General features: G+C 40.0%; 1 protein-coding gene across 1 annotated transcript; it reads right to left on the bottom strand.

The window, feature by feature from the left end:
- Window positions 1-6,819: 6,819 nt before the first annotated feature.
- Window positions 6,820-8,283, bottom strand: LOC134610538 (serine/threonine-protein kinase SBK1-like). The gene is made up of 3 exons (XM_063453502.1): window positions 7,992-8,283; window positions 7,549-7,751; window positions 6,820-7,377 (listed from the first exon to the last, which is right to left on the bottom strand). The coding sequence occupies exons 1-3, from the start codon at window positions 8,203-8,205 to the stop codon at window positions 6,820-6,822; spliced, it is 975 nt and encodes a 324-aa protein (XP_063309572.1). The 5' UTR covers window positions 8,206-8,283.
- Between the last annotated feature and the right edge of the window lie 4,205 nt (window positions 8,284-12,488).

The raw sequence follows: 12,488 nt of genomic DNA, 5'->3' as shown, positions 1-12,488 counted from the left end.
CTGTACTTTTAAATCTGTAAAATCCCGCCTAAAATGCGTCCTTCCAATCGGAATGGTCCTTCCGATCACCTGACGTGGCTAAACAGCCGTCGCGTCACTTCCGGTTTTTCGGCACTACAGGATCCAGAGTGCTTTGCGCCCAGCGCGTCACTTCCGGTTTTCGTCCGGTCGTTTATGGGGATTGTAGTCCGAAAGTGGCGATTTGCCAAGTCCATATTTGGAGCCTATTTGGCTCAATTGCAATAATAAAACGAAAATAAAAGAAAGTGTACAGTTAAATGTTCTTATGTATGCTCTTTATATATAACACAGAAAAAATGCTTTACTAGCCTTTTTTAGCATTTCCATTGAAGTTATTCCGTTTTCAATATATAATCTTATCTTAAAAACACAATAAACCCTTTTTATGTGAACCTTTTTAAAAGACATACAGGTTCCTTTAAATTTAGTGGGGAAAAAAAGTGACTTGTGCTTAGGATGTGCTTTTTATACATAGAGCCTATTTTCTGCAAAAAACATTTTTCCAAATACACATTTAATTATTTATTTCCTAGTTAGTGTGGATTTTTCCTTAGGTGAGTGTATCTGTTGCCTCCCTTATTTAAAAGGTGGTATCACATCTATACAAAAAACATGCAAAGAAAATAAAATACATAAAATGCTTTTAACACCAGTGGAAGGCGAACGTTGGTGATTAAAAAGTATACATGGTTTTTTCATAAAAAATGGCATAGCTCAAAATCTGCGTTAAGACCTGCAGGGGCTAAAGTGTTGAGGTTAAAAATCCATTTTGTTTCTATTTTGCCTAATTTCCTAATCTCATCTTCCCCTCGCCAGTTGAGTGTGATTTTTTTGGATTGCCATAAATTCCCGACATTGGGGGTCTCTATTGTGTACTGAATTAAAATGCTCTGAAACACTGTTTGTCATAACCTTTTTTTATGTTTCTAATGTGTTCATTTACACGAGTTTGTAAAGGGCGTTTTGTCCTGCCCACATACAATAAATTGCACGAGCATTTTAAAACGTATATTACTCTTTTTGAAAAGCATGTGATCATCTGGCGTATCTTATACTTATTTTCTCCTTTTGAGTCATGGAATTCTGTAATATGTCTCTTTACACTTTTCGTGCTTCTACATGCTAAACACTGTCCACAGCCAAAAAAACCTTCTTTCTGGAAGAAGGGGGTAGGTGTATTTTCTCTAATATGATTGTGTGTTAATTTTCGTTTTAAATTGGGAGCTCCTCTGTATACTAATTGTGGTCTCTCTGGTAAAATGGAGTGTAGCATGGGATCGTTCCTTAACATAGGCCAGTGTTTATTAATTATTTGTCTGATCTTCTGACTCTCTTGATTGTAATTACAAATGAGCGGCAGACTCTTATTTTCATTGTTATTTTTAGGTTTGTATTTTAACAGGGAAGATCTTTCCATGGCTCTTACTTCTTTTATCGTGTTGGAAAGAGAAATTTCCTCATACCCTTTTTCTATAAAATCCTGTTTAATCTTAATGGCCTGGATTTCAAAAGTGCTTTGATCTGTGCAGTTCCTTCTAACTCTCATCAGTTGTGCTTTGGGTATATTTTAAAGCCAGGGGGAGAAGTGACAGCTGTTCAAATAAATATAATTGTTAACGTCCACTGATTTAAAAAAGGTTTTTGTTTTTATCTCATTGTCCTCTATAAAAATGGTCAGGTCTAAAAAATTAACGCTTTCTTTGCTGAATTCTGTTGTTAGCGTCACTCCCCAATCATTTGTGTTTAAAAAGGTTAAAAACTTATTTAAAAGATCCACTGAACCGTTCCAGACTAAAAAAATGTCGTCTATGTACCGCTTATAGGAGACAAGGTTCGCTCCCCACTCTAGGCTGTTGTCTATAAACTTGGTCTCCCAGTAAGCCATAAATAGGTTTGCATAGCTAGGAGCTATCGAAATTGAAATTTAGTTTGGAATCCCCACTCATTCATGTAAGGGTTTGACTTAATATGTAATGGTGTGTTAATACCCGAAGATTAAAATAAATTTGTATATTTAAATAACTGTCTAAACTTCGTACATTCTTTGAAATCTTTTACATCCATAACCTTGTGGTTTTGAAAACATTTACCCTGTATTTAGGAATATTAACATAAATTATTACAATAGTATATACACACCCCAATATGCATAAATGGCAGACTATGAATTATAATGCCCTAGTATTCAGTATCTGGTTTAACAAGTGTGTAGATATCTATTGTTTGATATGGTAAACCTGAGAGCTGGGGATAAACAATATTTCTGTTTATTCTTTCTAACATCCCAATTGTGTTATGTAAAGGGTTGGGGTGTGTTATAGAAACTGGAAGAAAATAGCCATCTGTCCACCAGGGGGCAGATCTACAAAACAAAGGTGAGTGGACATTCTACTCCACCCAGTGTGACTATGTACCCCTAAATGAATGAATAAAGGGGGGTGTGGGGTGATCTGATGATGTAACTTGTTAATTAGTTTAAGAGGACAACTTGTAGGAGTATTGTGCAAGAGCCAGTAGAAAATCCCCCTACAATTCAGCACTTTTAAAGCCAAGAATTACCTCAGGTTTCTGTAACTTCATGTATCTGGAGAATTTCGGATCAAAATAAATATTGCCAGGGAAGCCCTAAATTGAAGGAAATCTGTCATTATGGTGTCCTTTTAACCCATTAAAGGAACACTATAGTCACCTAAATGACTTTAGCTAAATTACGCAGTTTTAGTGTATAGATCATTCCCCTGCTATTTCACTGCTCAATTCTCTGTCATTTAGGAGTTAAATCACTTTGTTTCTGTTTATGCAGCCCTAGCCACACCTCCCCTGGCTATGATTGGCAGAGCCTGCATGAAAAAAAAAAACTGGTTTCACTTTCAAACCGATGTAATTTACCTTAAATAATTGTATCTCAATCTCTAAATTTAACTTTAATCACATACAGGAGGCTCTTGTAGGGTCTAGCGAGCTATTAACCTAACAGGGGATAAGGAAATCTTAATTAAACAGAACTTGCAATAAAAGCCTAAATAGGGCTCTCTTTACAGGAAGTGTTTATGGAAGGCTGTGCAAGTCACATGCAGGGAGGTGTGACTAGGGTTCATAAACAAAGGGATTTAACTCCAAAATGGCAGAGGATTGAGCAGTGAGGCTGCAGGGGCATGTTCTATACACCAAAACTGCTTCATTAAGCTAAAGTTGTTCAGGTGACTATAGTGTCCCTTTAAGGACTGATTGTACAAAAACAAAACCTGGACTTTGACTGTCTGTTAAACCGTAATTCAATGCTTTCCTATTAACCCCTTAAGGACCAAACTTCTGTAATAAAAGGGAATCATGACATGTCACACATGTCATGTGTCCTTAAGGGGTTATAGGACCACTCTAGTGCCAGGAAAACACTCGTTTTCCTGGCACTAGAGTGCCCTGAGGGTGCCCCCACCCTCAGGGTCCCCCTCCCACCCGGCTCTGGAAAAGGGAAAAGTGGTAAAACTTACCTTTTTCCAGCGCTGAGCAGGGAGCTCTCTGCCTCTGATCCTCCTCCGATCCTCCCTTTCGGCTGAATGCGCATCAAGAGCTGCGCGCGCATTCAGCCGGTCGCATAGGAAAGCATTTACAATGCTCTCCTATGGACGCTTGCATGCTCTCACTGTGATTTTCACAGTGAGAATCACGCAAGCGCCTCTAGTGGCTGTCAGTGAGACAGCCACTAGAGGATTTGGGGGAAGGCTTAACCAATTTCTAAACATAGCAGTTTCTCTGAAACTGCTATGTTTATAAAAAAAAAATGGGTTAACCCTAGCTGGACCTGGCACCCAGACCACTTCATTAAGCTGAAATGGTCTGGGTGCCTAGAGTGGTCCTTTAAGGGCACCCAAACTTATTGTGTATCATTTTGTTCAGGGAAAACAGGGCTCTCATGTCACATCAAGTATTTTTATATGGAACTATATAAAACAAAATGAGGAAATGTTGCAATTATCCAAGCTCTGCATGGCATTTTTACATGTATTGTCATAAAACTCTTGGCTTTTACTGCAACGATGTGAGAATAAGAACTTACCAACTGATGGTTTTGGGAGTAACACCTTCTGCATTGGGGGAATAACTTGCGCTACTACAACAAGCAGCAGTTGGAGCCCTGTTCATCTTGCTGTATGTGAGTGTGAGATCCAGATTGTCCAAGGAGGAGGTTACATTACCTGCTGTGTAAACAAGAGACATTATATCAAACACACGAATCAGCAACTGTAATCCTAGTGCATCACTAGACAAAGATTTAAAGGTCAGTGATAATTTGGGTTAAAAATAGAATTGCTATGGAGGACTGAAAGTTAAAATGTAGCACAAGGACACCATAAAAACATTTTAGAATATAATATCAACAGGAAAAAGGCACATACACCTCCAAATCCTTCTCAAACTATGTGTGTATGTAACTGGCATAAATTAATATTCATTCAGCATGGCTTCCGTAACCATTAAACCAACAATTCACATGTGCACAAAATCACCAACACTGCATTAAAGATGTGTGTGTGTGTAACTGGGTTCCTTGCTTAGCAGTAAAATAGTTTATTAAACAATTGACAAAAGGGATACTTGCTGCCACCCCCTCCCCTCCCAAGAGCATTCCCACCCCTGTACAAGACCGTTCATCGTACATACACAAGCTATGCCTTGAAACGCACTCACCATACAGTCAAACTTGACCATTCTCTCCCTAACTGGGTCTTTCTATATTGCTCTTAAATTTAAATCCCTTTTATGTATCATTAGTGTCACAAATGAGGTCTACAGTCTAAGTATATTGTTCCTTGATAATGCATGTATAGATTGTGCTATTCCAAGCTTCACGGATTTTACAGAATCTTTCAACTGTTGCATATACTGGTTAGGTACCGCGTATCATTTATGTATCATAGACATTGTCCTTTTTGTAACATTATATAAGACTTAAAAATAGTTTATACCTAGCCATTCATCAAAACCGATCAGTTTATCGACCAGTTTAAATGTTACTTAAATGGACTCTCCAGTGCCAGGAAAATCTGTTTTCCTGGCCCTGCAGGTTCCTGCAGTGCCCCTCTCCCACCCCACCCTATGTTGCTGAAGGGGTTAAAACCCTTTCAGTGACTTAGCTGAATCCAGCGCCGATGTCCCTCCGTCCTGGGTCAGGTTTCGCCCATGACCTAATGTGCAGCAATGCTTTCCTATGGGGATTCTGACTGTAGCGGAGTAAAGGTATGATCCAAGGTAGCTCCGCTGGTAGACAGGAACAGCAATCCAAGACAGGTATAAAACAGGTAGCGTAGTTACAATCCCTTCCCTCCAAGAACTAGACGACACATAGCTTGGAGGTCAACTGACAGCTTTATTCACACATTTGCTTTTATGTCTTTTTCCCATGCAAGGGAGGTAACTTAAAATAACCAATCACATCGTAGTCACCTCCTCTCCCTCTCCTCCCCTTAGATTAACAGTTAAGCTCATTAGTGGGAACAGAGTTTTCCCCAGTTTCTGGATGTCCCCTAAATACAGGGGGTACGGTGACAAATGAGGGGTCCCCTGGTAGGTCTGTTCTGGGTGAGCAACATATTCAAAATTCACCCAGATCAGACCAGGGGTTCGGGAGTTAAAGCCATTTAAAGATTTGACCGACTGCAGGGATTCGGTAGCCGAAAACAGCTCCATGGATTCTGGCCCTGTAGTCGGTCTATTTCCCTGAACACAAAATACCGAACATTTCAGCCATCCGACTCTAATCTTTCGTTCGGATGAATCCCCTAGTCTGGGGGATTCAAACTACCGAACGGCGGGCCGTTCGGCAGTTTAGATCGTGCGTTTTGGTGGTCCTGGAGGTCTGAGCGGTGTCTGGGTAGTCGAGCGTCCGATTTTAGTTCCAGACGCTCGACGACCAAACACCGCTGTTCGGGAGTTAAGATGGCCGCCGCCACGTGGAGATTAGGCGAACGGCGGCCACCCACGAACCCAATTACGGTACTTGCAACCTTGTTTCTTTCTATTAAGGGGAGGCACACGACCACAGCAGGGTGGTCTTGCATTCGGTACTTTCAATCGGTTCCCGAACCGGCTACGCATTTCTGGTTCGGGAACCGATTACATTAACATGCTGGTAAAATACACGGTACATTCAGTGACAGGTAGTTCGAATAACATATAACATTTTAAGTAACAGTCTCTTGTGGCTGCTTCTGCCACACTGACGACGTTGGAGGTCCTCATGCATAGCGTCAGGACGTCCAGCGTAGTTTAAAACACTTTTCGTGTTTTAAGAAGCCGGAGGACTTAACCGTGCAAAGTAATTATTGTAGTTTATAAAAACTGCAATAAATACACTTAGAGGGTAAGGGTGATGGGAGTTGGCACCCAGACCACTCCAATGGGCAGAAGTGATCTGGGTGCCTGGAGTATCCCTTTAACTAACCAAAGTCTAGCAATATACAAGAACAAAATGAATATACATAAATCAAGATTTTATATAACCCCAAAGAGAAATGGAAACCAAATTGCATGCATATTTTCTTTGTGGTATATCTACAAACTGCTGTAACAGCGTGCTACTTTAAACCATTGTCTACATTTCAACTAGTTAGCAGTTAAAATAGTGGATAATATGTTCCATTATCCTAAACAAAACACATCAGTTCTTAAACTATTGTTGTATCCTATCTCAATCTTGGATATATTTGTGAGTTGAAAAATGCGTTCGGCTACAATCAGACTTACCGGAATCTGCAGCTTTGATTTCCTAAGTTACTGTCCACTTTTGGTCTGCGTGCCTCATGTTATGTCCTTATGGGGGATATCGGCTTTCCATGGCCAGTGAATATATTCCACAATGTGTGATACAGAACATCTGTCAGTAGCATCAATGGCCAACATTAGTCTGAAGAAATGCTGGGATTCAGTGGTAACCAACCTCCACTCGGCTGGTATTGGCACAGTGTCTTTAAATACCTGCCAGTGAACAAACTGCAAATATTGTTGGTCCCTTGGTAAAGCCTCCTTCCATGGGAAACAGCCAGTGAGCATCACATACACCAGGACTCCAAATGCCCACACATCAAGGCTAGGGTGCAATAATATCTGCTCACTGTCTGCAACAAGGCAGAGTTCAGGAGCCATGTAGGGAATGATCCAGGACATTCCTGGTACATAGGTTCCCTGGAGTCGGGTGAGTCCAAAGTCTGCAAGTTTGATGCAATGGCATTCATGGTCCATGAGCAGAATATTACTCAGCTTGATGTCCCGATGGACCAGTCCCTTGTAGTGGATGAACTCCAAGGCACTCGTCAGCTGAAGAATGCAGCGCTTCACAATGTCCTCTTGTAAACCAACCTGTAAAGGTGAGAAGATAATAATTGAATCCATCAGACATAAGAGATTCATTTTTATTTACAATAACAATGGGTAGGAGGACAGGGGGGTAGGGGGTGTTTATTTACATGGGAATTACATTGATTATTAAGACCATAAAACTAAATGCGTGCCAATTTTTGGAAACCTCACCTTTGGTGTTATGATGGAATGTAGTGTCCCAGCTGGTGCAACCTCCTGAACAAACACATAGTTGCTTGGTGTTTCGAAGGCCATTCTAAAGGTGGTAACGATATGGGGATGAATCCCAAGGTAGACGCAGATACTATATTCCAAGAGGAAATTATCTGCTAAAGTCTTCTCCTTCACCAGCATTTTCAAGGCCACCAGCTGTCCTGTTAACAAAACAAAATATACTGTGATCTCCAGCTACTCAGGTTTATACAGATAATAGTTTATAAAACCATGGCTTTCAGTTTAGGGACTGTAGCAATTTCTTGAGGTGCCAAAAAGCATCGGCATTGTACTTTACCCTGCTAAATGCAGAAATCCATTAGAACTTACTCTGTATAAAATAAAGGACTCCAGTTTTTTTTAAAAGGTGAGAGATGAGCATACAAGCTAATGTAACTTACCTGAACGCCTGTGATTGGCGAGGAGAACCTTCCCATAAGAACCTTTGCCCAGTTCTTTAATTGGGTCAAAGTGATCCATTACAGACATCCTTGTCATGGTCTGAGATGTCTCTCCCACCAGCTGCAGAAGATCCTTTGCTGTCTCCTTAGTGACATCCATGATTGTAGCGGCCATTCTAAAACCAAAGAAAGTGATCAGTGTAATTGATATCATTAAACATTTAGTATAAATGTATTGCTGCCTGATTTAGCCTACAGGTCTTGGTATTGGCTGAAGGTGCTCTGAAGATGCAGTTAATGTGCCTTCTTTGGGGACACAAACCTGGATCACTGCTCTGATAGAATAAAGGTTGTATGCAATTAGCTGTGCAGAACGGTGGGGGAGACATGTGTTTATTGTCCTTACATTATTAGATCAAATGGTAAATGTACAAACCCAAAAACATATGCACTATGAAGGCTTTTATTAAAAATAGACATTTAAACATGTATAAGAAATTTAAAAATGTTAAATTCTATAAAAGAACCATTGCACTATATTTTGGGTAAATCCTTATTTCCATTCTTAGCATTTTAGAATGCAGTATCAGAGGTGAAGGGCAAGAGAACTACAAGACAGGGTGAAGGTCGGGTGGACTAAAATATGATCAGAGAGAGAGTTATGAGACTTTAAATTAGAGCAATGGGATTTTGGGTGGAGAGGAGGGCAAGCTTTAATTGAAGAAACTGTGAGCTGGGGAAAAGATCTGTAAAAGAGGAATATAGAAAGTAAAACAGTGAGTAATGAGATTACTGGAGAGGATGGAAGGTTTAATAAGGCAAAATATCATAAATACTACATTCTAAAACGAAGAATCGATCTCGTCCACCACTAATTGACCGCAAGTGAGAAACTTTGCTTCACCACTTTGTCAAGGGGTTTGAAACCCTGTAATTGTACTACCAAACTAAATTTTCCCAAAAAGGGGGGCATTGAGCTATAGTTTGTAGATAAATACATAGAAAGTAATAGTATATAAAGTAGAACAAGGGGGTGAAAAAACAAAACAAAATGATAAAAAGCTATGTGATACACAGTTGCAACAGTTAACTGTGCAGCGTATAAGTGGTATACTGGATTCTTTATTATCCACCAGGAAATATGTGCCTAAATGTGTAGTATTAACGTTTGACTCCTTTTTGTATCCCATCTACTTCGAGATACTTGGATTTTTATCATTTTGTATTCTATTTTTTCACCCCCTTGTTCTACTTTATATACTATTACTTTCTATGTATTTATCTACAGACTAATACCCCCTTTCTTGGGATATTTTAACGTCCATCAATAAACGTTATATTTTAAAGTGCTCACATCACACTAATTTATTTTGGTACTAAATTCTAACAGATAAAATGTTTTGAGAAGAAGCTTTGGAATTGGTTTCATTTTAAGAATATTTATATTTGTACATAAATTCACAGCGTCTTCAGCCAGTTACTTCCACAAAGCCTGAAAATCTTCTGACCGTCTAATTGCCAATCCACCACACATCCTAACCAATAACCTATAAACCAACCCTTTTCCCACAGTCTATTAACCCTTCATCCCATCGATACCCGGACTGAGACTGCCATACTATGAAGTCCTTACCTTCTAGAGATGAGTAGAGCCAGGAATAGAATCCACACTCGCTCAGTCTGTCGCTCTGGATACAGAATGTTACTGAGCAGAGAGGGTGGATATGTGTCTAATAAGGGGCAGCTGATTGGGTAACTTTGCATACAATAGGTTAATTACCCACCAGGGTTCCCATTCATTTACATATAAATAGAAACTTGGGAAACATGGAAACTGAGACTCCTGGAAGAAACTGTTGCTAAATGATGTCACTGTTCTAGATTTCACAATGTTAGAACATAAACTAATTAAGTTAAAATCTATTTTAACAGAATCCTGGAAATAATGCAGGTAATATTTTAACTTTATTTTATTTTTGGACTAACATTATCTTGGAATAACAAGCTTTCAGGAGATCTTCCTGTAAATCTAAAGCATTTCTGGAGAAACTGACCCATCTCGAACCTGATCCATGATCCGGGGTTATAGCCACATCAGATCGTACACAAGTAGGGTAGTAGGAGGAACAAAATAACCACGTTGTTCCAGGGGGTAAAACGTATTCTGTATAATGGTCAGAGAGTGAGGAGAAAATATATCTATATAGAGAATAGTTCTGACCCTGTAGAAGATTCGGGCATCCCCTGCTATTACCCTAGTTATCCCTGTGTACAATGTTCCACAGGGTCAGAACTATTCTCTATATAGATTTATATTTTCTGCTCACTCTCTGATCCAAATACAATATCTATTTTTGACCCTCAGGAAGAACGTGCTTATTTTGTTCCTCCTTTTACCCTACTTATCCCTGTGTGATATGATATTGCTTTTACTTTGTATTGAGATGATTGAGTCATTATTATTCATATAAAGTATCTCCTGGCAACACTTAATGCCAAATAATGTAAAAACACACTTCTTCCATTGTCTAGGGACATAACATAATGGTTTCTACCAGTGGATTTCAGGGCACGATGTGGGGATCTAAATGTTTCCTGGTTTTGCCCCTCTATATAATGCTGCCCCCTAACCGGCTCTCATGCCGTGCAGTGTGGATAGGGGCTTACATTGGTTCCTTATTGTGATTGCAGTGGGAGAGTATTCATACAATAACAATATATATGCAATAATTCATGCACTGGTCAACCTTTCTACCATGTGATAGCTGCTCATTGCAGTGACAGTGATTGCAAGAAGAAGCTGTTACGGTTGCCTCAAGGCTGGCTGGAAGCTCCTAGCGCTCACCAAAGGACCATCAGCACCATAGACACCATAACTACTGCGTAGCCACCATAAGTACTGCAGACTCCACGAACCACCGCTGCTGGGCTGGTATCTCGCCGTTTGCTCTGTGCCCTAGACCTACGACCAGGCTCCAGGTTCCAGTAGGTGAACCTCTTCCTTCTGTAGAGCGAAGCAGGATCAGGAACAAGAGCTCTTACAAGAGCTCAGTAGCTAAGGGAGTATGAAGAGCATAGCAATCCCTGTAGTGATTATAGCTGTCCCCTACAAACATGAGTCAAGGCTGCAAGTTAGAGGATCAAGTCATTCTGTTTGTTGGCACCAACATAACCTTCTTTTATGCAGGTTTCCCTTGGATAGGACCACCCACAGGGTTTAACAAAACAATCAATCATACACGTACATTACCGAAAACACTCCCAGCAATTACACACAAAATCCTCCCCCTCTGCCTGTGATATAATTATGGTACATAATTATCACAGACAGTAAAAATACAGTTTTTACACATACACTGTAACTTTAAAACCATACATCCAATCTTCATAAAAATTACATATTAATCAGCACAATTTAAATATAAACATAACACAAATCCATCCAGTAGATCAAAAGTTAGACGGAAGTCCTTTATGACCGACCGCAAGCACATTTTCCTGCCCAAAACAGTTACATACATTTGGGCTGTGCGGTCGGTCTATTTCACACTGAAAAACGACTACGTCCCATTCGAACGGACGTTTGAATCTTCGAACGGGACTTCGTCTCTGCAGCTGTTCGCGAAAATGTGTAGCCGATTTCAGTTCCATGAATTTGGCTACACATACCGCTGACCTCGTTTGAATGAGCAAAGATGGCTGCCGCCACGTGTTCGTTTGCACGAACAGCGGCCACCCAGCGCTCGGCAATTAACCTGCAGTAACCTCACAGCCTGGGAGGTAAATTGCCTGCACACTTCCACTTCTGGGTGGTCTGCCTGTGTGGTACTTGGTTCAGTAAGCCCCATTTACTGAACCAAGTGGGAGAAAGCCAGGGACACCGTATATTAAAGGTTTGGGGACAAAGTCACTATGTCCACAAACAGTTCTTAAAGGGCCATACACACCCAATAAAAGTCCATACGTTTTCAGGGGCACAATCTCCCAGGGGCCATAGTCATGAGGAAGGAGGCTGGCAAATAGGCTTCTCCACAACCCAGGAAAGCAGGGCAGTTTGTAACAGAAGCCATGAAGGAATTCAGAAACTGGAGAAGATAAAGAAAATCAGTGGATGGATTACAATTTGGCTAAAATGTCAGTGTTTGCAATTTTTTTTTTTTTAAAGTCTTGCTTTCAGAGTATTTTTGGCACTGTATTGTATCTTATTTCTTTTGAAAAGAAAATGCAAATTTGAGAGTTTTTATTTTTGAATATTATGTAAATCAAACCTTCTAAAAGCTTTCTATTCAGTAATCACAGTAATTGCACACCTCGGTATTAATCAAGGCTTAGTATTGTCAATCTCCTAATGTAAATACATTCACAGACTACTATATTAAGTTACTGTCTCCTTTTAGTCTGTTTAGCAGTTTCTATGTAAATGCAGGATTTGGGTGTGTTAATAAATTTGGGTTTAGAGTTAGAATGATATCCCACCTACAATAACAATGTCAGTCT

Source organism: Pelobates fuscus, chromosome 5, assembly GCF_036172605.1.
Source record: "Pelobates fuscus isolate aPelFus1 chromosome 5, aPelFus1.pri, whole genome shotgun sequence".
Taxonomy (NCBI): domain Eukaryota; kingdom Metazoa; phylum Chordata; class Amphibia; order Anura; family Pelobatidae; genus Pelobates; species Pelobates fuscus.
This window is presented reverse-complemented; position numbering and strand designations above follow the sequence as displayed.

Coding starts and splice junctions, on each gene's coding strand:
- LOC134610538 (XM_063453502.1), bottom strand. CDS start 8,205: ATGATATCAATTACACTGATCACTTTCTTTGGTTTTAGAATGGCCGCT. Junction 7,752..7,991: donor CGCCAATCACAGGCGTTCAG/GTAAGTTACATT, acceptor TTTTGTTAACAG/GACAGCTGGTGGCCTTGAAA. Junction 7,378..7,548: donor ATTCCATCATAACACCAAAG/GTGAGGTTTCCA, acceptor TCACCTTTACAG/GTTGGTTTACAAGAGGACAT.